The sequence below is a fragment of the Protopterus annectens genome, chromosome 10.part0 (genome assembly GCF_019279795.1).
Source record: "Protopterus annectens isolate FY-2018-M chromosome 10.part0, PAN1.0, whole genome shotgun sequence".
NCBI classification, from domain to species: Eukaryota; Metazoa; Chordata; order Ceratodontiformes; family Protopteridae; genus Protopterus; species Protopterus annectens.
The window spans coordinates 643460797-643488457 of record NC_056744.1 but is presented as its reverse complement, the minus strand read 5'-3'; the positions used below and the strand labels follow the sequence as shown (position 1 = coordinate 643488457).

General features: G+C 39.7%; 1 protein-coding gene across 1 annotated transcript in view; it reads right to left on the bottom strand.

Moving 5' to 3' along the window:
• Positions 1 to 27661, bottom strand: part of LOC122813256 (dynein light chain Tctex-type 5-like) — a 233902-nt gene that overhangs the window by 127459 nt on the left and 78782 nt on the right. Inside the window, exon 2 of the mRNA XM_044085485.1 lies at positions 15420 to 15629. Coding sequence (XP_043941420.1) covers positions 15420 to 15557 — 138 coding nt within the window. The 5' untranslated portion in view covers positions 15558 to 15629. The remainder of the gene's footprint in view (positions 1 to 15419; positions 15630 to 27661) is intronic.

The following is a 27661-nucleotide window of genomic DNA, read 5'->3' as shown; positions in this document are numbered from 1 at the left end:
GCTCCACAAAGGTGGCACCACAATGGATCCCGGGAACTATCACCCTATAAGCCTGACTAGCCTGGTCTGCAAGGCTATGGAGCGCATCATCATGGATCTCATAAACAAAGACATTGGGAACCTCCAAACACTGGACCCCACCCAATTTGGCTTTGTTAAGGGCAGATCTTGCCTCTTAAACCTAGTTGACTTCTTCGAAACAGTTACCAAAGCCTTAGATGAGGGAAAGGTAGTCCACACAGCCTACCTAGACCTCGCAAAGGCCTTCGACACAATACCACACTCTGGTATCATAAATAAGCTTACCAGCTTAAATATCAACCCATATGTCACAAGATGGGTTGCAAACTGGCTCAGGGATAGAACTCACATGGTCAGAGTCGCGGGTGCCATGTCCGACTCTAAACCAGTTACAAGTGGCATCCCACAGGGATCAGTCCTGGGACCTCTCTTGTTTGGTATATGCTTCTATGAGGTACAGGCAAACACAGGAGGACTATGGCTGACCATGTTCACAGATGATTGCAAACTGGGAGCCATAATCGACTCCGGCTGACGCAAGCATCCTCCAGAAGGGCCTTATGGAGACTGATACCTGGTGTCAGAACCATGGCCTCAAGCTAAATGCAAAAAAATGCATAGTCATCCCCTTTGGGAAAAACAAAGTGCCCACAAACTATCATATAGGAGGTAATCCACTAATTATGGAAGAAGTAATCAGGGATCTGAGGACCCAAGTAGATAGTAACCTCTCCTTTGACAATCACATTGCCAAAGTGGTTAGAAAAACCTTCTATATAGCCCACCTAATCACAAAAGGGTTCTCATCTAGATCAAGATCTCTCTACTCATCACTCATCAGGCCCATAATTGAGTACAATGCCCCATTTGGGATGTACCTTACCTGACACCTGCAACAGCTGGAGAGACCTCAAAAATACCTCACCAAGAGGATCGTGGGCCTCAAACAGATGCCCTATGCAGCTCAACTAAAGAAACTCCAGCTCTACTCAGTTGCTTACCGCCTACTCAAAGGTGATCTCTGCCTGACATACAAGGCCATGTCTAACCTGGAATTGTTGAACATGCTCCACCTAAAGAAACCAGATCCATTAGAGCTACATGCTCCAGGGATTTAAACCTTGGCACAGCAATAAATAGGACATGCTGGAGGGATAGATTCATATCCCAAAGGCTTCCCGTGCTCTGGAATAGAATCTCAGTCCATGTTAGAGCCCCTCACTGACCCTATTCAAGAGAAATCTTGATGAGTGGATGGGAAATTGTAAATTTGCTCCTGGGATCACTTCTATGGCCCTGCTGGACAGAGGCTCGGGAATCTAGTCTAAAAGGGAGGCGAAAGCCAACACATTCTGGCTAGGCGTATAAGTGCCCTAGGGCAGATAGCCTATTACCTACCTATGAACCTATATGTGAGAAAGCAAGGTAATCCAATAGTACAACATTTGATATGGCACATGAGCAGCTATTGGCAGAATGTAAAGCATAAGTACACATGTTAAAAGGCAAGGTGTACTCCTCCCTCTTCTGTCTGACCTTTTTCTATATATATATATATATATATATATATATATATATATATATATATACCCCCATCAAGGAAGAACTAACCTCTACCCGTCATTGTAGGTCTTATTTATACTAATGAGCATTTTACTATGCCACTGTCCCCATCTCCTTCTTTAAACATTCATACTTCTCTTTTTCCTAACCTCTTTTGTATCACACCCTCAGTCTATGTCTTGCTCCCAAGACTTATTTTAACAGACTTGTAATTGGGCATTTTTTTCCTCTGTTATCCATACTTTCTTTGGTCCTCCTATGTCACCATATTTGACCAAATATATATTTTATCCTTGCTTCTCCTTAGCCATCAGTAAAGTGATCCCCTTCCCTACTCACCTCTCTTCAAACATCTCACCTTACACTTCCTCGTTCAGTTCCTTCCTTCAGCTCTTCCCTTTCTTATTCCTCTCTTCCCAGCCATGCAGCTTTCATCCATCCATCCATCCAGCCTGTAGCTTATCTTGTGGGATATCAAGGCATTCCCATGCATGTTTAGATATACAATCCCTTCAACATTTCTTGAGTTTAGCACAACAGGCTATGATTGGCATACATCATGTGAGAGGTACCCGGGGGTCATCCTCACTAGGTGCCAATATTACCTCAACTGAACAGTTTATATGAACCATGACTGCTCTTCAAGATTTTTGTAGATTGTATTGCTGCTTACTGTTTCATGGGGAGTGATCCCAAATACCCCACAAATTGAATTCATTTCTGATACTTTTATCCAAATTTTCACAGTTTGATCCCTAGCCAAAAATTATGACAATAGGTGACTATAGGGCATAAATTGACCACTAAATTGAGAGCGTTATTATGTGAATTGGCTCTTGCTTCACCATTACAGTCCAGTGCAATGCCTGAAGTACTGTTACCACTGTACCCATCCATTGGTTCACTTTCTGATCTTCTAGTTTCACTCATGAGCAAATGTCAGATATACTTACACCCTCTACTTGATGTAGATCCTGCCCTCTCAACCACATAGATCAATGCACTTTCTTCCAGCAAGAAAACAAGACATAATCTGGAGGTGTTGATAATCTTCCAAGCTACTTTATATTCATCAATGAACTACTCCAGTGCACACTAAAAAATCAAATTCAGTTGAATCTAAGAAGAGAACGTCATCTATAAACAACAGAGATTTAACCCCCAATTCCTCTGACTGGCTATTTTACAGACCTTAGATGTTTGGTTATACCAGCTCATATATACAAAAAACTTATATGTACATAGAATTAACAATTTTATTTTATTTACTTTTTTATTGGGTGGAAAGTTTCAAGTAGTTAATGGACTTGTTGGAATAGGTTCTCATAGAAATGTTCTATTGAGAAGTTTTGAAGAAATAACAAGGGGAAGTGTTTTAGGAAGTAAGATCTTATTGGCTCTTGTAAACACATGATTTTATTAGTTCATTATGCAAACTGATTTCATTATTTGAATTTTATCTGAAGAAGTCCCTCAATTACCAGGGACGAAAAGTGTTTCAATAAACAGTCTTTTAGCCTTATTCTGGAGTTGTTTGAGCTATTTTTGGCTTTTTTTGGTATTTTACAGACCTTGGCAGAACCTTGATATACTGTCAGTGAAAAACTAGCATGTGCACCCACACACACACACACACACACACACACACACACACACACACACACACACACACACACACACACACACACAAAAGAGTGGGGAAAAGACAAACACTTGCTACATGCCATTGCTCACCATGAGTGTATTTAATTTAACATTAAGAATATGGACACAACTCTCAGTCCTAAAACAGAGGGATCAAATGACACATAGCAGTGACCTTGGGACTCTATACTTCTGTAGCCCCTGCAATGTTCTGGGATATACAATCACATGCTTTTACCATGTCCACAAAACATAGAAAACAGTACTGGCAAATAATCACAGTCTGCTGCAATGTCTGTATGTAAATACCAATACAATACATTCAGATTATCTGAAATAATCATGTGTTTATTTGTGATTTTCTTATCTTTACTGTTGTAACGAGGTATGACTGTGAGTGAAAGTGATGTAAAGGAATCCATCTTTTGTGTGATTGGCACAATTGGTATGGTAGGTCAGAGTGACAACTTTATTGTACATAATATAATTTTTATACTGTTTCTGTGATTTTTCTCATCTAAGTTGATTTAAAATATCTTTGAATTCTGTGGTAGCTGATTTTGATTATCCTTTTCTTTTAGAATACTATATTCGTTTGCAGCTGAAAATGGATTCCTTAGATAAGTATGCCATTAAGTATATTGCACAGTGTAGTAAATGTTATGTATATTTAAAGGTAACATTTGATAACACTGGTGACCTGTGCCCCCATGTAAAAAGTTGCAGGATTTGCTTACCATTATTAGTAGTAAATCTAGACTTATTAATGATGATTGTACTTGTACAATTAGCACAGCTTGGAAAACTGTTGTTGGGTGTTAGCATAATGGTAAGGGTGTTTACCACACAGACACAAAGTAGAGGGTTTGATTATTACCTTTGAAGAGACATTTGCTAGGCTTAAAATGTCTTGCAAGGGTAGCTAGCCTAGTACTGACCTATGAACATATATTCATTACTGGACTGATGAGATAAATAATAATAGGCAAAGTGCAGATAGAACACATTTGGGAATGGAGGTGTCTATTATCAGTATAGATCACTCAACCCCTATAAACATGATACTTTAGATCAGAGTGTGTGATGTACCTTCAGGAAGCATTCCAGTCAGTGGGCACATACAAGCAAGAGAGCCATTCTGAGTGAGAAGCCAGAGTAATAGCACGCATGTGTGTAGTAGTCAGTCAGTTATATAGTTCATTTAAGTTTAATGTTCCTGCTATCCATCCTGATGTCTTTGTATGTAAAAAAACTACTTAAACAAACACCCATGCCGCATTGTCTTATTCAGATGTACAAGACGAGCGATGTGGTGTCAGAATGGGATCCAGAGTCATAACCATGAGGCAAGAGGTTAGAAATGGAGGAATATACATGATTGGATCATCCCTACTGCTCAAACGACTTGCAAACCGGTCAGAAATTATTTCTAGGTACTAAAACTTGCTTAAATGATTTTTTACTCAATGAATACAAAACAAAGCACTCAGAATGCTCAAAACAAATTTCTAATGACATAAAATGCCTAAAACTGCAACATACTAATAGAAATTTTCAAAATAATTAAGAAAATGTTTGAAACAATATCCAAATCTCATAAAATCTATAAAAAAGGGAAAATGACCATTTTTTCACTATGTACTACTTTTTCACATTAACTAAAGCTATTCAAAGTATCTGAAGTGTGCGAAGTGTTGACAAGTGTGTGCAGTATTACAGTACAGTTATTTCACAAAGTACAGTAATTTCAAAGAATATTTTGCAAAGTAGTCTTTTAAAGAGATTATTGTGCATTTGAATACTATTATAAGTACCTTGTGTTTATGCATGTTCATACATAATTACAACGGCCAAGACTGCGTTGTGTTTTACTATAATTTGTTGGCATGGCTGAAGGATTTTGCAGACCCACATCACTTGTGTTTGATAAGAATATTGCAGAAAACTGGAGAGTGTTTGAATAAGAGTATGATATTTTCATACAGGCTGCTTTTCTGACAAAGAAGCATGTACAAAGGCATTTATTCTGCTTACTTTAGCTGGTTCAGATGCCATTGAAATTGAGCATTAATCTGCGTATGCACCTGCTGTGTTTGCAGGGCAGCAGGAAGAACCACCATATTGTGCTACTGGCTGAAACGCTTGAAGATCTTGAGTGCTTAAAACGTAAATTTAAAGAAATGTGTAACCACCAAATGAATATTACAATGGCAAGATGTTTATTTTACGCAAGAGATCAAAAGCCTGGTGAAACCTTTGCAGCATACTGTATATAACTGACTTGAGAAATAAGGCTAAAATGTGCAGATTTGGTGATCTAAGAGATGAGTTGATAAAATACAGGCTTGTGTGTGGTTTTAATAATGACACAGCGAGAAAGATTTTTCTTTGAGACAGTGATTTAACATTGAACAAGGCCATAGAGATTTGTCTGATATACGAGCTTACAGAGAAGCACACAAGTATGCTTACACATGAGAAAAGATTGCTTCCAGTACCTTCCAGAGCTAATGTAGATTGTATGCAGCATGAGGTTAAAAGATACAGGCCTGTGGGCAGGGCCACACCATGGGCCTTCATAGCAAAACATGTGGCAACTTCAGCAAAACCCAGAGCAGCTTCAGTATAGGGTGCATGCAGCAAAGCACAGGGGTGACTCAGCAAAACCTGTAGCAAGCCTCAAAGTCAACATCATAATTGTGGTGGAAATCATGAACCCAAACAAGAGAAGTGCTTAGCTTTTGGTCAGCAGTGCCATTCTTGCAGTAAATGGAATAATTTTATAAGGTTTTACAAATCAAACAAAGCTCATTCTTTTATTAAAAAAAATATTCAGAGAGGCAAGTTGATCAATTAGAAAGCTGCAACCCTACTTTTTATGTTGCTGGTGTGCCTGTGCTTGGTGAAACAGTCAATGCAGTAGATTTATGGGCAAAGAACAAAATCTTTTGTACTCTTTGGATTAATGAGAGACCTCAGCATCTCAAAGCAGGTACTGGTTCAAAGTGCAATGTTATGTCAGTAGAAATGTTTGCTAGAGTAAAAGCTGCAGAACAACTTGATTTAACAAAGTGTGCAAAGCTTCTTGCTTATGGTGGTGAAGAGATTCAAACTGAAGGCTCAGTAGTTATGACTTGCAGTTTTATGTAGTCAAGAGACACGTGCAGTCATTATTAGGCCTCAGAGACAGTTTGGAAATGGGACTACTTTAATTTAATTAAGAAGTCCACCATGTAAGCTTGAATGATAACAGCTCAATGTTCGTCCAGACCATTTTTTCTGAGTATGCAGATGATATTTTTGAAGACAAAATAGGCAAACTCCCATTTGTGTACTCCATGAAGTTAGACCCAGAGGTCAGCCCAGTTATCATACTAGCACGGAAAGTTCCAGTAGCTATGCAAAACAGTCAAAGTCAAGCTAGACAAAATGGTGCAGCTCCATGGTAGTAGCTCATAAGAAAACCTCAGATAATACCAGAAAATGTATTGATCCAAGAGATTTGAACAAAGCATTAAAAAGATCTCATCATCATATGCACACAGATAAGGAGGTTGCTGCCCTCATGCCAAATGCACTGTTTTTTTTCTGTCTTAGATTCAAAAAGTTCATTTTGGCAAATTTTGCTTGATTGAAAATCTTCATTGCTAACCATGTTTGGCACACCATTCGGGAGGTACAGATTTCTGAGAATGCCATTTGGAATAAATTCTGCCAGTGAAGTTGTTCAACGTGAGATAGAACAATTTTTTTTCTGGCTATCCATGTGCCATTATAGTAGATGATATTCTAGTAGGAGGCAGTGGTGAAGTCTAATATGATAGAAACCTCAGGAAAATTTGGAAAGAGCTCATGAAGTGAATCTTAAGTTGAATCCTCGGAAATGTAAATTCAGCCAAAAAGAAGTTACTTATGTGGGTCATTTGTTTACCACTTCAGGCTTACAACCAGATCCTTCCAAGCAAGAAGCAATTCTTGAGATGCCAGCTCCAGACAATGTCCAAGCCTTACACTATTTCTTGGCATGGTCAACTATTTAGGCAAGTTCATTCCAGATTTGAGTTAAGCTTCAGTGCCATTAAAAGAGCAGATATAAAAGATGTAACTTGTTCCTGGTCAGATTAACACCAAAGTGCATATGATGTCCTATAACAGAAAATTGCCAGTCCACCTACTTTAAGATACTATGATGTTCACAAACCAGTTACTCTTTCCTTTGATGCTTCTAAGTTTGGTCTAGGTGCAATCAGGGTAGACCAGTAGCCTATGCATTGAGAACTCTTACCCAAACAGAGATATAGTATGCCTAGCTTGAGAAAGAACTCTTGACAATTGTTTTTGAAAGTTCAAAGTTCCATGCTTATATTTATGGCCAACCTATCCAGATTGAAACTGAACACCAACCTCTAGTCATCATTTTGAGAGAGCCAATGCACACGGCTCCTGCTAGACTGCAACAGATGATGCTCAAATTGCAAAAGTACAATTTCAATCTTGTTTACACAAAAGGCAAACTACTTTATCTTGCTGATATCATATCCTGATTGCCCAGAAAAAACACAGAATAGCATGACAATAAGAAACCTTATTTTGAAGTCATGGAAGTGAGAACTTTTTCTTCCACATGTCTTAATGAGCTCAGAACTCAGACAGCTCCAGATCCAGTTCTCCAGAAGCTCAACCAGTTATCAGTCAAGGATGGCCTTCAAAGAAATCTTGCTTACTGGTAGATGTGCAGCAGTATTTTCCTTACAGAGACAAGATTTTTTTGTCAGACAACGGTATCATCATGAAAGGTCCAAAAGTGATTGTTCGAAAATCTTTGCAACAAGAGTACATTAAGATCTTGCATCATGGCCATCCAGGAACTGATTCTACCAAAAGAAGGGCGAGAAGACTAGTATTTTGGCCTTCTATGTCAAAAGATATTGAGAAGGAGATTTCTTCTTGTTCTGTTTCTAATAGTACAAAGCCGCATTAACAAAAAGGACCACTTCAGTTAAGCCAGATTCCTGAACTACCTTGGTTGACAGTAGCCACAGATAACTTCCAGTGGAATGGTCAACATTAATTGGTGTTAGTGTGTTAGTAGACTGTTATTCAAATTGGTTTGAGATGGACCTACTTCCTAACCAGACTTCCAGTACTGCCATTACTAAGTGGAAGAGACAGTTTTCTGTCCATGGTAGTCCGCAGTCATTTCTGACAATGGTGCACAGTTTACAAGTCAGCAGTTCAAAAATTTGCTGAAACTTGGGATTTTGTTCATGTTACGAGTAGTCCTGAATACCCTCAGTGAAACAGCTTTGCTGAATGTGCAGTTCAAAGAGCAAAACAGCTGTTAGGGAAATCCAGATGTGACAGTATCAATGTTTTCCTAAATTCAGAAACATTCCTCACGATGATCATCTTGGTTCACCAGCCCAGAGACTTATGTCGAGACAAACCAGAACCACATCACCAATCAGCAGCAATTTATCAGTTCCATGTGCTAAAAAAAACAAAGCAGTAAAAATCCAACTGTTGAAAAAACATTTGTCCCAGAAGTCCTACTATGATAAGACCAGCAAACTGCTAATTTCATTAAAAGAAGGGGAGATAGTGAGGACACAGACATCAAAAGGTTTTGATTTTATTGGATTTGTGAAAAGTTTGTGTCAAGAGCTGAGACTGTACATCATGAAATCACAAGGAATGGAATTTAGGTGGAATCAGAAGCATTTATTACTGGTGTCTGAGCCAGTGTTACAGCATCTTGCCTGTAATAAACACTCTAGTTCTCAGACTGACTTGTCCAATGTTCCTTTTCCAGAGGACATTCTGTCGGCAATCCATGTTCCTGAGAAAATCCTAGAGAATCCTGAAGCAGAACATTCCCCAGTGACTGTCCCTGTTGGTAAACCCAGTCCTAACTATTATATTACAAGATCAGGTCGCATTTCCAGACCTAGTTCTAGATACATGGCAACCTGGACATGACTGTTGTTTTGTTTATTGTTGTCTGTATAATTTGCATGCCTATTGAAATGTCATTGTCAATATGAGACAGCTCACTAAAGATGGAAGATGTAGCTAAGAGTGTGTGATGTACCTTTAAGAAGCATTCCAGTCATTGGGCAAGTGCATATAAGTACTGAGCACTTGCAAGCAAGAGTGCCATTTTGAGTGAGCAGCCAGAGTGATAGCATGCATGTATGTAGCAGTCAGTCAGTTCATTTAAGTTTAATGTTCCTGCCATCCATCCTGATGTGTTTGTATGTAATAAACTACTTAAACGAACACCCAAGCTTCATCATCTTATTCAGATGTACAAGATGAGTGACAGATACCGCTGATGACCACTTTGGAATTCAGAATACAAATGTTTAGCAGTCTGAGAATTCAGTGCATATAAAAGAAATAAAGGAAGAAGTTCACAACAAATAATGAGAGAAAATGACTGTCTATAATGCAAAAAGAACACATACTAAAAAGGACACTGCTTTGTTACATAACACGGATTACAGGGAATGATAACATTGTTCTATCAAGAAAACATAATTTTTCCAAAGAAAAGGTGTAAAAAAAGAGGCAAGGGACAGGTGAAAAGGAAGAAATCAAAACTGAACTTGGAAGTCTTGAGGAATATTGCTGTAAGAAAAAAAACAGGAGAAAAACCAAAGTTGATAACATGGCTTAAGCTGTGGAAGTACAAAGCCATATATACACACAGATGTTATAATCAATTATAGCCCCTTGTATGACACATCAGATGTTTGCTTGCAATCAAATGAATGAGCAAATGCATAAAGTAATGACCTAGAAGCGTATTCCAGCTTCTTTTATGAGAACCATATACAACGATGTACCCAATGCTCTCCCAATCTGTTACCTCAAGAATCTGAAACAAACACCCAAGATCTGGAACAGATTTTAAGTACTGGTATTGCATACTTAGAATGTTGCTGATACAGCGTGTTTTCAGTTAACATGTATTTTCTGAAGAGTCTGAAAGTCACTTTGTCATTTAGTGAGTGTAAACAACACTTTAACAGAAAGCCACATGTTTTATGAGGAGCAGACCACAAATATGAGTAAAACATAAACAGTGGAGAACTATGCTTCCTGCATAATTCACTTAAAAATTTAAGAAAGCAAGAAGTTCTCCATCAACATGCATGTCCTGAACAATAAAAAGTGTAAAACAACAGACTTTACTTAGTGACTTACCAGAAAACTTTAAACATTAAAAAAAAAAAAAAAAAAAAAAATGTGTCAAAATCAGGGACATTCTGTAAAACCATAGACAGCTGAGAACATCTGAGCACCCCTATACATAAATACATTCATATACGAAAATTACAGAACCAACTGATATTGCCAACATCCTGGCGGTTAGGTTCAGTGCTAACTTTACCCCCCTCTCACCCCCTAAAGGGACCATATCTATACAGGAAGAATGCAGAATCCCTGTAATCACAACTACGCAGGTAAAAGCTGCACTCTCTAAAGCCAAAAACACAGCATCCATGGGACCAGACAACATCCCAGGCTGTGTTTTACATGAACTTCAGAACAAACTGGCTCCCCACTTAAGCACCATGTTCAATAATAGCCTCACATCAGGCTTTGTGCCCACTGAATGGCGCACAGCGACAGTTATCCCACTCCACAAAGGGGGAGCCACCACTGATCCCGGGAACTATTGACCTATTAGCCTGACGAGCCTGGTCTGCAAGGCCATGGAATGTATCATCATGGAACTCATAAACAAAGACATTGGTAACCTCCAAATTCTGGATCCCACCCAGTTTGGGTTTGTGAAAGGCAGATCATGCCTCCTGAATCTGATCGACTTCTTTGAGGCAGTCACCAAAGCCGTGGATGAGGGTAAGGTGGTTCACATAGCCCATCTTGACCTCGCCAAGGCTTTCGACACCATCCCCCATTCTGGAATTATAGCTAAACTCACTAAACTATGATTGTACTTCTGGTACCTTTTACTTCAATAAAGTACGACCTTCTAGAATCTGAACTTCGACTACATTGATTTTTTGCCACCACGGCGAGCAGAGCTCCTTAGCCGAGCCACATTTATGTTGTTTTGCCTGTTTTTCTGTGTGTTTCATCTTTGATTTGTAACTGCCACACTAGTGGTTCCTCTTACCAGGCGACCTGACAAGCCGGAACTATGACCTGTACACGAAGCCTTTCTAAAGGCTTTACTCATCCTTCAACCAGAAGCGCTCGGGTACGCACAGCCTTTCTCAAGGCTTTACCGGTAGCCCAGCTTCTTCACCGACATCCCACCGTACCTTAATTAAGACAGCCGACCTGGTCATCCATTTGTTCTTGGCTTCCCTAGGGCATTTTATTCATGGACAAAGTTTAGAAAATCAGAAATGGATGAAATCATTGTTTGTTAGTTACATTAGACCCAAACTTGAGTATGGAATAACAGTATGAAAACCTTATAAAAAAACAAGCATGAATAATTTGGAAAGAGTACAACAGAAATATAACAAGAGCATCCACGGATGTGAAAATTTAAGTTATTATAAAAGACTAAAATATCTGAACTTGTACAATGTCTCTTAAAGGCATTTAAGAGTTTACCTTATTTTGGTATATAGGGCATTTAGAGACAACTACCTCTGGGAATGTTTGGGGAAACAAAAAAGTAGTTGAGAATCATCATACAATCAATGTAGAAGATTATATAGGCAAGAGAGGTGTACTAATTGGTTCTCTGAGAGAACAACAATGCATGGACTAGACTACCAAATTACATTAAAGGAAGCACTAGTTTAGAATTTTTTTAAGAACAGCCTGGGCAATTATTAGGGAACTTACAGTTTTATTTATTAAAAGGCTAGAAGGGCATTATTCAGTGTTTAACCACTAACGCTCAAAAGGCTAGAAGGGCATTATTCAGTGTTTAACCACTAACGCTCTTCTTTTTTAACTAGCCTCTTCTTCACCAACTTTCCCCATTTCTTCAGGACCATAATCCTAAAACTCCTTCCATTATACTTGTTATCTATGCCTTACTGTGCAATGGCTGTGTTGGCCTGATTCCTGCCTAACTGCTTGCCCCTCTGTAAAGTCTTCATTTCTATCTACATGTCCCATTTTCCCTCTCATTTTTCATATAATCACAGCACTTAACCAAGTACATATTCATCCAACCATACCTTCATGTCCTTACAGTTCATCCTAGTGTATTATATGCTTTTATGCTTTACATATTTTTTAATTTTTTTACACTCTATCACCATTCCACATTGTAATACTGTACAACAAATTTTACTATATAAAACACATTTATAAAGCTTTTGTACTAGATCAAAAAATGACTCTTACTTATTTCATTAAATACAAATGAAATACTTTGTACCATTTTTTGGTTCACATCATGGACTTGGAGAAGACACATGACCATGTACTCTGGAATGCCTTGTTGGAAATGTTACAACAATATGTAGACCCAGAGAACTGCTGTGTGTCATTCTGTCCCTGTATGGTGTTAAGTTGGATTGGATGCTGCAAAGGGTGTATCTAATCTTTTCTCCTATTTCTGATTTTCATGGCTATGATATTAAGGTGCATCCAACATCTGAAGATTATCCAGTTTGGGAATGTGAGGGTTGATACTTTGTTATTTGAAGATGATATTCTCCATTATGACTGTGTTCTCCAGCTCCAGAATGGAGCATTTCAAAATGGACTGCTCCCTGCAGGTGTAGGGAGCAGTTACCTCATGGGATTTTTGTTAATGAATAACTGTATAGGCACTGAGAGACTGAGCAGTGGGTGAGTGCATTTACAGCAGAACTGCAAGTATTGTACCAAAATGTGGTGGAGATTTGAGAACTGAGTCACAGGCTAAAGCTCTCAGTTTACTGGTAAGTCTATGGCCCCATCCTCATCTATGACCATGAGCTATGGGTAGTGACTGATAGGATGATATTGCAGATACAGACAGTAGAAATAAAGTTCATTTACATGGTAAATAGACTCAATTTCCATGAAAGAATGAGGATCTTTGAGTACAGCAAGTGGTTCTCTCAGGGGTTATTTGGGCTTGTTTTGATGCACTACACTTATAGGTTCATAGGTTCAAAGGAGGTTACTAGGATATTGGCCCTAGGGCCTTTACAAGCCTAGCCATGTTATATCCTTATTCCCTTATTGACTACGTTATATGGTCTATGTTTGCAGCGCAAGCCTATGATCAGCACTGACTGCCCATATCCAAGAGGGCATACATGACACGTCAGGTACATGTCAGTGGGAGAAGACCCTGGGGCAGATTTAGGACATTTGGGAGGGATTGTACTTTTCAGACTGTTTAAGCATATCTGGGTTCTCATAAGATGAGCTGGAAACTGTTTATGAATATAGGGAAGTCTGGTCTACCCTTATCAGATTGCTGCCACCATAACTTGACATAAACATTTTAGGTGTAGATATCATTTTAAAATGGATTATTACACTGTTGCAGGAAACATCAAAACCTTTAGGCTTTTATCATATTTGAACACTCAGCTGGGGAATGCAACAACAAAAACAAAAGTTATTTTATTTTGCCAGTATACTATTTCATTTACAGCAACATGCAGTGTTACTTTTCTAAGTATTTTTTAACTATTATTAATGTTGATATTTATTCATACTTAAAAAGCCAGTTAGCCAGTTTCAATGCTAGAATGGAAAGAAGAAGTGTGAAAAAATGAAGCGATGCTTCCCAGATAAAATTAGATGTTTGAATCTTTCAGTTTGAGGCCTGGTAGTCTCAAATTGCTTTTAGCAGGAACTGACGTGAAACTTTTTTACTTGAGAAACTTATTTTGTACTGTATAAAGGCATTACATCAATGCAGAGCAAAGTTAAGCAGGCGGAAAGCAAAAGTAATGTATTACGTAACTTTGAAAGTCAAAGGACAGTATATCTTTAAGGGAAAATCCACAATAAAGAAGCTTGGAATCCAATGTCTTATAAATGGTAATTTATTAACAAGTAAAGCTTTCAAGTTATAAAAAAACTCTTTCTCAATGTATAAAATCAATTCATTATGTCCCTTCCTGAACATACAGGTTTATATCAAAAATGCCAGCCTATCAAATAAGTCCACACATCACATGATCCACTTTATGCATTGAAAAGAGTTTTTTATAACTTGAAAGCTTTGCTTGTTAATAAAGTACTTTTTATAAGAGAGAGAGAAAGAGAGAGATAGAACAAGGAAAAGAGAGAATAAACAAGGGGGGAGAGAGAGAGAGAGAGACGTTGAAGTAGCATAATGTTAAAAGTATGTGTGTAGGTATGTGTGACAATCCTGGAAAGAATGGCCTTGATTGGTAATGAGCCATCAGTGAAAACAGATGAACTTCTTGACCTTTTGAGAAAAGTGTACCCACCCTGGCATGTGTCAATATAATGGCAGCAGTATCCAAAGACAATCTTTCATTTGCACTTTCACCATAGTGGCCTAATGTGCAACCTGGTATCATATTTTTGAGGGGGTAGCAGAGTCATATACATACACCCATGTGTGGAGGGTATATTATTTATTTTTACAGGCGCAGACATACATTCCATTGCAAAGTCCTGACTCCCCACACTGTGTGGAACTAATTACTTAGTTGTTCACAAATAGTTACGTGTTCATTTCCTTACAAATTACAAAAGTTGTTGCAGGGGAACAAACCTTCTTCACTCCCAACTTGAGAGACTTCGTCGCCATCCCACTGCACTTGGTAAGTATATTAACAATTATAAGATAAACAGCACTCTTACTGTCTCAGTAAATGAATGGTAAATACTGTCAGGGAAATTGTAAGTTGAGGCGTTAGTGCTCAGTGAGTTACATTTCACTGATATGTAGTGAAGCACCTCCAGCACAGGCAGACAGACAGAGACACACACACACACACACACACACACACACACACACACACACACACACACGCACACATGCACACATGCATGCAAGCACACACACACACACACACACACACACACACACACACACACACACACACACACACACACACACCACCATTATAATCATCATCACCATCATTTACAGAACTCTCATTTTAAGCAACACCGTATTCAGTGAGCTATACTTTGTATGATGGAATTTTTCCCAGAATGCTTTTCATAGAAATACCAGAATGGTACTACACAAGTTATTAGAAGTCACTTACTTGCTTGGGATTTGAAGGTCTTTTTTCATTTTCCTTTTTTATAGAAGCTTTGAAATCAAGTTTATTATCAGCTGAAGCTGAATTTGTCATCAGTTTCCCTTTTACTGTAGTTGTATTTCCTTGTTCCATTTGATTCATTTCTGTAAATGTGTAATGTGTTGCGGGACCAGAAACAACATGCACAATATTTTTCTATGGTTTCCTGCTTCTCTGAAGTAAATATGGAAAAAAAAAGAAAAAAAAAACATGAAGTGCAGTTTCATTGAAAGTACATCAAGTATATTTTTATGAAAAAAAAAGCTACAAATTTCAGTCTTTTTCTCACTGTACATTGAAACAATCAGCTGTTGCACAATGCATAATGATTGTCTTCTGTTTACCCCATACGTCTCAAATTCTTTGCTCAGGAATTCTTGACAAAGTCAAAAATAATGGAGGGTTAAGGCCTAAAATCAGGGACCATTTTTAATTATTACTCTAATTCTAAAAGAGGTTTTGCATCAACATACATTTATTGAACAATAAGAAGCATGAAACGTTAATGACTGGCATTAATGACTGACTGTAATCATGAGTTATTTATCAGGAAATGAAAAAAAAATGAATAAGGGACACGGCAAAAATATGAGGCAAAATCGGGGATGATTTACAAAATCAGCAACAGCTAAAAGGCATGGTTTACCACATTGTTGGCACTAGCAGCAGAGAAGTGCATGTTTTCTGTGTACACACTTTTCTGTCCTAGTACTCCTTACCTTGCTTGAGTGTAAGAATGGGTTTCTAGTCATGTCATTGTGCAATCCTGTAGTAACGGTCTTCACTTTGTTTTAACGAGACAGTGTCATGTGGTATGCCTTGGCCCAGATCCCAAATGAGATCCACATGAAGAGATGGCAAAATTCTGAGACATGCAAGGCACTGGCTCTAACTGCCTGGATTATGTATTACTAACCCTTGAAATGAGATGGGGCTGAGCGCAAAGCCGTATTGGAAGTTCATCATCAGGAAATATTGGTCAGTTGAGAATGTCACAGACTTCCTGGGTTCAAGTATATGTTATTCAGTTTGCATGTGGTTCACTTTCCTCCTCTTTCATGTTTAAAGGACTAAATTCTTTCAGGGGCTAATGGCTGAATATTATATTGTATCAGTGAGATGTTGATGAGTAATGGTAGATAAACATTAAACTAGATGTAACTAACTTTTGAAATATTGTGTTTATTAATTTGCTTCTCTGTTAAAGTGGTAAATGGGCTGATCTTTGCACAACCTTGTCTTGGGGTTGGCATATTGGTTAAGGTCTTTACCTCACAAATACACGGTACAGGGTTTAAGTCTAATCTTTGGTCACTGTATGGTTATTGGCTAAGCATGTAGTAGTCTGTAGACTGATTGCCTGGTATTTTTTGGGAAGCATACTTGAGAAGCCTGAGTGTAGTTGATTTAATTGCCAGAGGACTTATTAGTCAGTTTACATTGTTTTTTAGTGCCTGCATACATTTGGTATGTTTCTGCAGCTCAGCTCATTTCCACAGAGCCCAGCAGTGCTAGACTTGGTGTCCTCATTTGTGTCACATAAATGTTTTTCTTGTATCTGGTGGGATCCAGACAAAGATAAATACTTTTATTGAAAAATTGCACTTGTATAAACTGTTTAAAGTAAACTTTTTTTGATATATTGAATTTTTTATTACTTTTCCTTGAGTTTTATTTTAAAAAAGTGCATTTTTTTCTCTCACTATCCATTCTGCTGATTTACTTGTTCTGAATTCAATGCATTGCTAGTTGTTGTTTTAATTAATGTATTATTACACTACAGCAAGCTTTTATATGTGTTTTTGCATTAAGATGACTGCGATTATCCATCAAGTGACATTAGGTGGTAGCCTGGTCTGACTGAGGAGGGAATCACACTAGAGAGCCCTGAGTGTAGGCATTTTATTGGCCAGATGACTTATTAGTCAGTTTACCTTGTTTTTAGTTCCTGCATAAATCCGACACATTTGCACAGCTATTGGCTTTTTTTTCACAGAGCTTAGCATTGCTTGGAGTCCTTACATAAGCCTCATAAGTGTTTTTCTTGTATCTGGTGACATCCAGCCAAAGCTAAGTACTTTTATTAAAAAATCCACTTGTGAAGCTGTTTAAAATAAACTGTTGCTGATATCTCGAATTATTCGTCTTTTCTTTTGTTCTTCTTTTTTCTTTTTCAAAGAGGGCATTTTGCCTCTCAGTGTTCATTCTGCTGATTTATTTGCTCTGAATCATAGGAGGTTACTAAGCTAATGGCCATGGGGACCTTACAAGCTTATCCAAGAGTTTTTCCCCAAAAAGAAACCTCAGTCATCACCTGTTGCCCCTGTCAATGAGGGACACAGGTGGAACCCCTGGGACAAATTTGTGGTTTCCCATCCACTCATCAAGGTTGTGCTTGAAGAGGGTCAGCGAGGTGCTCTGTTTGAAGTGTATGGGAAGTCTATTCCAGAGACGGAGCAGCCTCTGGGAGACAAACTGTAGTGCATGAGGAGTTAGACATACGGATATGGAGCATCTGTAGTAGGGCAGGGTCCAAGGTTGCCTTGTAAACGAGACACAGATCACCCCTGAGCAATCTGTATGATACAGAGTGGAGTGATAGTGATTTGAGCCTGTTTGCATAGGACAGGTGTTGGAGGCCATGGATTCTCTTTGTGAGGTATTTCAGTGGCCTTTCCAGTTGGTACAGATGTTTGGAGAGGTACATCCCAAATAGGATGTTATACTCAGTTATTGGTCTAATGAGGGAGGAGTATAGAGAGGTAATACCCTCCTTTTTTCTGGATGCAATCCCTTTATTTATGAGATGAACCAAGTAAAAGGCTTTTCTAACCACATGATGGTCGAATGTGAGGTTGTTATCAACCGGAGTGCCCAGGTCTAATACCACAGGTTGTATGCTTAGGGGATTGCCATTGATGTGGTAATCAATAGGGGTTGTGTTTTTGCCGAATGGCATGATGATACATTTTTTTTGCATTTAGCTTGAGGCCATGACTTTGGCATCAGTCATTAATTTCTGTGAGACCCTCTTGCAGTATGTTAATATAATTTGGGGAGTCAATGACAGCACCCAACTTACAGTCATCCACAAAGTTGGTCAGCCACAGGCCCTTTGTCTTTGCCTGTACCTCTGAGAAATAAATGCCAAACAGTAGGGGTTCCAGGACAGATCCCTGGGGAACTCCACTAGTGACAGGTCTACTATCAGATGTGGAGGTGCGTATTTTGATCTTGAGGGTCGTGTCAGTGAGCCAGTTGGCCAAACACCTGATAAGATAGGGGTGGGGGATTGTGTCAAAGGCCTTGGCCAAGTCAAGGTAAGCTGTATGTACTGACTTTCCCTCATCCAGGGCCTTAGTGATAGTCTCAAAGAAGTCAACCAGGTTCAACAGGAAAGATCTGCCCTTGAAGAATCCGAACTGGATGGAGTCCAGTGCTTGGAGATTGCTTATGTTCTGGTTTATGAGATCCATAATAATATGCTCCATGACATTACAGATCAGACTTGTCAAGCTAATGGAGCAATAATTTCCAGGGTCAGTAGTGGCACCACTTTTGTGCAAGGGATGACATTGGCAGTTCTACACTCTGCTGGAATGAAGCCAGTTCTTAGGCTGTGGTTGAATAGGGTGCTCAATGGAGAAACCAGTTCTTGCTGGAGATGGTGAAGAATACATCCTGGGATACTATCAGGTCCCATGGAAGCTGTGTTCCTTGCCTTGGATAGGGCCTGTAACACTTGATCTGTGGAGGTGTGAGTTAAAGACACATATTGGGGATGTCGAAAGAGACCGATGCACCACTCCCATAGTATGTTCTTCCCTGGTGAGATCAGATCATCGGAACGTCTCATTCGAAGTTTCTCTCTCACCCTCCCCCAGCCGTAATCAAGCTAAAAAACTTCTCAAAAGCTGACTACAACCACCTAAGGCAGGGTATCTGTGGCTTCACACCACCACCACCCCCTTCATAAAATGCAGACAGCTATGCTGAGCAGTACGCCAAAGCAGTATACAAGCATCTGTACAACTGCATGGACTCAGCCATCAAGGAAACACAAACCTGTTTGGTGGACATCCTCTATCAACAGGCTTTACAACAAAAGGAAGAAACTGTTGTCCAATGGTAAAAGGGAACAAATTCCAAATTGGAAAAACTCCCTCCGTAGCCTCAACAAGCAAATTAGATCACTAGTGAAAACCTCCAAGGCAAATTATGAATTGAAACTAGCCTCCATAACAACGGAAAACCATAAAGTCTTCTTCAGTTACATCAGGAACCTCTGTGACAAAGCCCAGGTTTGTTCTTAATTAGTACGTAACAGTATCACTTACACTTAACCTGTTGACTTAGCCAACCTGCTAGCAGACAGGTTCAGCGCAAACTTCACCTCCCCTGTCTAGCTAGTTGTTGTGTTAATTAGTATGTTTTTACACTACAGCAAGCTTTTTCTGTATCTTGATATTAAGACAACTAGGATTATCCATCTAGTGGCAGCAAGTGGTAGCCTTGTCTATCCGAGTTGGGAAACTCATTAGAGAGGCCTGAGTGTAGTTGTTTTATTGCCCAGAGGGCATTTTAGCCAGTTTACCTTGTTTTTCATGCCTGTATAAATTTGGTGCTTTTGTCTGCTGCCCCTCATCATGCATAGGCAGCTAGCGCTGTCTTTTATAGCAGCAGGCATATACAAACTAAATTTTCTCTATAAAACTACCCTCAAAACTACATCCAGTAACTTGGTAAGTGTAGAGCAACCACGTTGTGTGCAGAGGAGAATAGAGGAGCTAGTTTGTGCTTTGAGGAGCACTGCCCCCTGAAATTTAGTGTAGCACACAGTCTAGTCATCTCTAGTCCCAAAAGCACCCTTGGTAAACTCCCTGTAAAGCCCTAGTGCACCACACCCTTTTAGCTCACCTAATAAATGACCTGACATAATGGATATGCACTTTCTCAATTTCTCCACAGTCAGTTTGGTGAATATGGGCATCCTGAAACAATGTAGCCTTTGTTTCTTGATCACTTAATCCTTAAACAAATAAGCACTCATGAAACCAATCAGGTTATTGGAAACATGCATGCTACACTTACCACACATAACATGCACCCCACAAATAGTCCAACATATGGTGAGGCACTTAAATGTAATCATCCTAAACTCCAAAGACCCCATAGACACTCCATTTGCCAAAATCATCCACAGCAAACTCAAAACTGTTATCATCAGCCACCTTTTTCCCATTTTCTACATAGGACTGCAGTGTCCTGTCAGCCGTTGCCATCTCTCTTGATTCAATGCCAATTTCCTGCCTTCTTTGACAGTCATGCCTGACTGCTGAAGGTCTTCTCAATCCATCCGCCTCTTTGCTGAATGCCCTTATTTCCTCCTGTCTTCTTTCTGTATGTCTGAAATGTTCTTTACCAGATTGTCTTCCACTTTTCTTCACATGTGCCTGAACCACCATAATCTGTTCTCTTTGACTTTCTCTACAACTGGAGCTACTTTGGATTGTGCTGTGATGTCCTCATTCTTTCATCTATCTATAGTGTGCATCCTACAACTCATCTTGGACACTTCATCTCCATCACCTCTAACTTCCTCAACTGTTCTGCCTTTACTGTCCAGGTTTCTGAACCATACAGTAATACCGGTCACAGCAGCTATTTTGTACAGCTTGCTTTTCTGCTTCTTTGGCATTCCTCTGTCATACCCTATCCCTGACCCCTGACACTGTCTGCCAGTTGGCTGCAGATCCTCTGTTTCTAGCTTTGACTTCCTCATTTCCCTTCTCCTCACCCACCCCTCCCAGCTACGTCAAGCTACTAATCTGTGTATTCGTTTATCTTTCACCTTCACCAGAACCTTCATGCAGTACGTCAAGCTACTAATCTGTGTATTCATTTATCTTTCACCTTCTCCAGAACCTTCATGCAGTACGTCAAGCTACTAATCTGTGTATTCGTTTATCTTTCACCTTCTCCAGAACCTTCATGCAGTACGTCAAGCTACTAATCTGTGTATTCATTTATCTTTCACCTTCTCCAGAACCTTCATGCAGTGTGACAGGAGTTTCATACTTCTGTAATACTCACAGTTTTGTAAGTCCCCTTTGTTCTTGTACACTGGCACTATTTTGCTTATTCTCCAGTCATCTGGGATACTCCTTTCTCTCCATACTGCTGTGAGTACCTTCAGGGGCTGTTTCTTCCTTGTCTCACCCAACATCTTGATCATACTGCTGCTTTCCCTGACTTCATTTTCCTTAGTGCTGTTCCTACTTCTTCTGGGGTGGGCTCCTCCTCTTCTGTCATCATAGTTGTGTCTGGGGCAGTACAGCTTCTGTAGGGTTTTGTTCTTTCAGAAACTGCTGAAAGTATTTCTTCCATCTGTTTTTGATTTCCTGTGGACTGGTGAGCAGGTTGTTGCCAGCATCCATTATGAAAGGTGTATGACTATCTTCTTTATCTTTCTCTCTTTGCCTTGCAACCTGATAAGAGTTTCTTTCTGCCATCTACTGAGTTACTTTCTAGAAGCTGGTAGGGTGCCTCTGATGCCTTGTTCTTTGCTATTGCAACTCTTCTCTTAGCCTTTTTGTTAGACAGCCAGTATTCCTTGTAAGCATGGTCTATTTTTTCTATCTTCCTTTTTTCCTGCACTCCTTCTTTATTTTCCGCGGTAGTGGTGCTGCGGTAGCATTGTTGCCTCACTGCAAGACGTTGTCGCATTCGATTCTCAGCTAGAATGTCTTCTGTGTGGAGGTATGCGTAAATGGGCATGCCTTCACTGAAGGTTGTGCATCAGGGCTGGTAACTCGGCACGTAAACATCCACTACCAAACATTAGCGGACCGGAGTTCCACTGTGGCGACCCCTAACCGGGATAAGCCAAAAGACACAACAACTCCTTTATTTTGATATCTTCCTGCACTTCTGCATTCCACTACCACCTTTCCTTATGTACCGTGCTTCCATACCTACCTTGGACATATATATGTTCTATAGTCCTTATAAGTGCTGTCCTACGGTACTGACATTCTTCAGTTTCCCCTATTTGCTCTTCTTTCTGAGGTGCTACAGCTCTGAGTAATTCTTGTGCTTTCTCTCCAGTCAACTTCCATGTTTTCAGCCTTGTGCCTGTTGACCTTAGAGCTTTTCTCTGACCACTGCTTGCAGCTGATTGTGGCAACCAGTATACTGTGGGATGACTGTTTCCCTGATTCTACTCCAATGCCCTTTCCCTTACTTAGAGAAAGTCTACCTGAGCTGCATGTTGACCACTTTTGTAAGTGATCTCATGTCCATTTGTCTTGCTGAACCATGTGTTGGCCACCATTAAACCATTCATCAGACAAAGTCTAGAATGGCATCTCCTTCTTTATTCCTGTTGCCCCACTAATGTGGACTCAAGCCGTCTTCATATCCTGTTCTGTCTGTCCTGACATGTGCATTCAAGTTGGCCATTATCAATACCAATTCATGTTTCTTGCTTTATCTAGTACGTCCTGCAACTGCTGTCTGAATGCACTCTTTTCCTCACTTTCACAGCCCTGCCATGGGGCATATGCTGAGATTACGAATAGTGCCCTATCCTTACACCAGAGTCTGATTGCCATGAGTCTGTTACTAATTCTGATAACATCCCTCACTTTCTTCTGAGGCCTCTTCCTCACCACAATTCCCACATTATTTCTAATTTGTCCTCCTCCTCCTGAGCAGTAGGCTCTGGATTCCAAGCCAAGTGGCTTTGCTGCATTATCCTTCCATTTTGCCCACTGGATGCGGAGGATGTCCAAGCTCCTTCATACTGTCATGTCATCCATTTCCAAGCTGCATCGCTGTCTGTGGACCTATATATAGTGTATCAGTTTTTACTTCATGTTTGGCAGGTTTTTTAGTTTTACATCCATCTTTCGTTCAACAGAGCTATCCCAGGTGCCCCAGGCTGGGCAACTGGACACCAGCAAACCCAAAAGCACCTCTACAAAAACGACACCCAGCACTATACATACAGCCATACCAAGTGGAGCCTCACCTACTAGGCCCATAAGATAAGCAAACACACTACTCAGGATTCTAGTCATAGGGGATTCCATTGTGTAACATACTGATGCCCCTCTCACCAGGCTGAATAAGGAGAAAATAATATTCAGCTGCCTATCAGGAGCCAGGATCCACCAAGTTACACATGTACTCGTCAGGGCAGCACAGGTGCCAGTATGATTCAGTCATGGTCCATGTAGGTGTAAATAACCTGATGCATACCTCCCTAGACTATATGAAGAAAGACATAATGGAGCTCTTGGATTATGTGTCACAGGTTGATATGTTCCTAACATTAAACAGAATTTTTCCTTCATTCAGGATGATGCCAAAATAAGAACAGAAGATGATTGACTTTAATAATTGGCTTATTTTCTGGTGCCATTCTAGGAGGATACAGCATTTTCAGTATGAGAAGATGTGGTCAACAGACCATGTTGTTTTGCCAAGAATGGTCTGTGCCTGTCCCATCTAGGCTTTTGAATTTTGGCTAAAACATTGTCCTCCACAGAGCTTTCTTAGGCAATGCCTAATTGACAAAACTTCCAGTGCAGCAAAATGTACCCAAAGCAATCTGTACATATTATTGCTCAGTGAAAGGAGTCTAAACATGAAGCTCCACAGCCTCCAAGCTCTCCTCATCTTGGAGAATGTAGAAATCTGTGCAGTTACTGAGACATAGTTTAAAGCCAAGAAGAGTACCTCAGCAGTGCAAGGCTTCAGTGCCTTCCACACAATTAGAACAGCAACTGCTCATGCAGGGACTAAAGATGGAGGTGTCTTGATCTACATAAATAGCAAACATACCTCAATGTGGGTTAAACAGGATGATGCACTGGAGTTTCTCTATATCCAGATTACCATTGACAAAGTCCCATACCATATCCTAGCAAACAATAGGTCACCCTTCATGGCCCATGAAACCAATAGCTCATACTTAGACCTACTGGAGACACTCACCATTCAAAGGAATACCAAACTCATTGGTGACTTTAATTATCTCTCCAAAAACTGGAAATAATAGATGACCCCTAAATTTGCAGGCACTGAGATTCCTAGACTTTGTTAACACAAACACTATAGACCAGATACTGCGTATTCCCCCTAGAAACACAAACATATTAGATCTGGTACTCACAAATATTGGAGAATGCTGCCCCCCCCCCCAGCTGTCTTCTTTGTGATAAAAATCAATTATGCAACCCCAGAAAATTCTGTAGCAATTAGGATCTATTACAAGGCAAACTACCTCTTATAAAGTGATAACCTGTCAAAATTTCAAGCCCCTCCAAACCCAGATAACACAGCAGCGTATCTGGAACTATACACAGAAACTCTACACAACCATGTCAATAGTTGCACAGAGGCTGCTGTACCTATAAGAAGTCAGCCTAAATCAAACTCAAAAACAAACCACCATGATGGAACCCAAATTTAAACAGATTTTACAATTAAAGAAAAAAAACCTAGCTAAATGTGGAAAGTATGACATCCAAAAAGATAAAAAAAAAACTGCCTCATCAAGCTGAATTGACAACTAAAAAGGGATAATTAAGTCCAACGAAGCCAATTGTGAAGTAAAGATAGCTTTCCAAGCCAAGGACAGCTATAACACTTTTTTTAGCTATGTCCAAAACCTTAAAAGCAACTCACAACAGTGCCCCAAACTGATTGTAAATGGAGCCAGAAGATATAGCAAAATATACTGGCTGACAAATTCAGTTTCAACTTCACCCCACTCCCCCAGCCACCTCCCAGGGAATACCATCAAACATAACCAAACCAGCTACCTAAATGCACTCTATGTCACAAACACAGACTATAATATCCCAGGATGCCTTCTAAACAGCATGAATTATGACCTATCAGGGCAACTGGAATCACTATTCAGCCATACTCTCCAAACAGGCTTTGTGCCATGCAAACAGAAGAGTCCTATGGTCATCACTCTGCACAAGGGCAGACCACTATTAGATTGTGGAAACTACAGACCTGTTAGCCTGACTAGTCTCATATGCAAAGCTAATGAAAGAATTATCATGGAAATGATTAATAACGATATAGAAAACCTTCAGACACTGGAACCAACCCAATTTAGTTTTGCCAAGAGGAGGTCATGCCAACTGAATCTGGTAGGCTTTTTTGAGAAGGCCAGTAAGCCAATGCATGAGGGCAAAACAGAGCGTACCTACTACCTTGACCTAGCTAAGACATTTATACCCACTTGGGCATTCTTAAGAAACTTACAGAATTGGCCATAAATCCCTATCTAACATGTTGTACAGACAATCGGCTCACAGATATGACCCAGGATGTTAGGACTGGGGAGACCACATCCACTAAGATGTCACCAGCAGAGTCCTTCAGGTCTCTATGCCTAGTCCTCTCCTCTATGGCATCTACTTCTTGGAAGTCAATGCCAATGTCAAGGGCCTCTGGCTGACAATGTTTGCACATGATCGCAAACTAGATGCAGTCATACAACCCCCCCCCCCCCCAAAGACACAAACATCTTACAGGAAGGTCTAACACAGACAAATAAATAGTGCCAAAGCTATGGCTTAAAATTCAATGCCAAGAAATGCATAATAGTATGATTTAGGAAGTTGGCCACCCTGGGAAACTACTTCAACGATAAAACACCCCAGGAGTAAACACAGCAGTGTGGGAGTTAGGGATACATGTAGATAGTGATGTGGCTTTTGACCAACCTGTGTCTGAGGTAGTAAGAAAATCATTATGTCACTTAACTCATAAGTTAGGGCATGGCATCCAGGTTCAGGGATGTCACAGTGCCACTTTATTTGCTTCTCATCTGACCAATCATTGAATGTAATGCCCTCTTAGGTATGCACACACAACAACTGGAACTTGCACAAAGGCTCCTTATAAAATGAATACAGGGCATGAACAAAATGTCCTTTACAGATTGTCTCAAAGCTCTGTATCTGTACTCCATCTCCTACTGACTGCTGAGAGGTGATCTATGTCTGGCATACAAGGCATCCTTGGTCTCTGCTATAATGGACCTTTTGCATATCTGCAAAATGAACAGCATCCAAACTACTCAATATAACAAGTTAAACTTTGCTTACAATATAAATAAGACATGTTGGAGGTTAAGGTATTTGTCTCAGAGAATACCCATTCTCTGGAACAGGTTTCCTGTCAATGTGAAGCAAATCCCTTCCCTAACACCATTATGCTTAAGCTGGACCAATGTATGGGAACCAGAAATTCACCCTTGGTCTGTCACTTATGGCTCTGAAGATCAGAGGCAATAATTAAATGTTGTCCTAGCTAACATATTTCCCCTTTAAAATATCCTTTAAGGCAGAGCAATTTGTGGAAGACATTTGAGTTGCATGGTTGGACTTGTAAAGGCCCCAGTGGTCGTTAACCTAGTTCACACCTATGAACCTATGAACATTTGGAAGATTCCAAAGAAAGATGTAGTATATAAAAGAAGCAGGTCATATTTAACAAAATGTAACTGACAGTAGTAAATACAGTAACTCACTGCAATAACAATGGACAGACGTTTATAGTGTAGAGCTTTACCAAAGCAGAAAATTAATGAACTAAATATTAATTTTTGTTTAAGCATTGTTGCTTACAAGTGTAGATGGTTGTAGTTTGTCATTGTCTTGGAGCTTTATAGAAGTGTAAGAAAATAAGATATAACAACCAGGATGATTCTTCCCTCCCCAGGGTACACTCCTATCTGCTGCTCAGTTTACCTGTAACTGTGAGGCTATTGACGGTCAACACCTGTGTTCTGTAGTATCCAGCAAAGAAACAAATGAGATTAGAGGTAACAGGGACTAATCAGTATCTCCCTCCCCTGAGAGAGGTGAAATAATTAGTTTTATTCCTCCTTCAACTGGATGAGGTCAGATACTGCAGCTACTGTCAAAACATGTCTTACCTGTGACACCGATGGATGTTTTACATGTCTGCCACAGTGCTGGTCTGGAGGGATGGGATTGTAATATTAAGGGGAGAAGGGCACAACAATAGGAAAAGCGTTACCATTTCGATTTGTAGAATATGGGATTTTTGATTATATGCATTCATTTTGATGGACTGAAACATCAATGTATGCAAAATTGACTTTTGCATATCAAAACTAACTAACAAAAACTATCAAAACCACAGTTATTAAA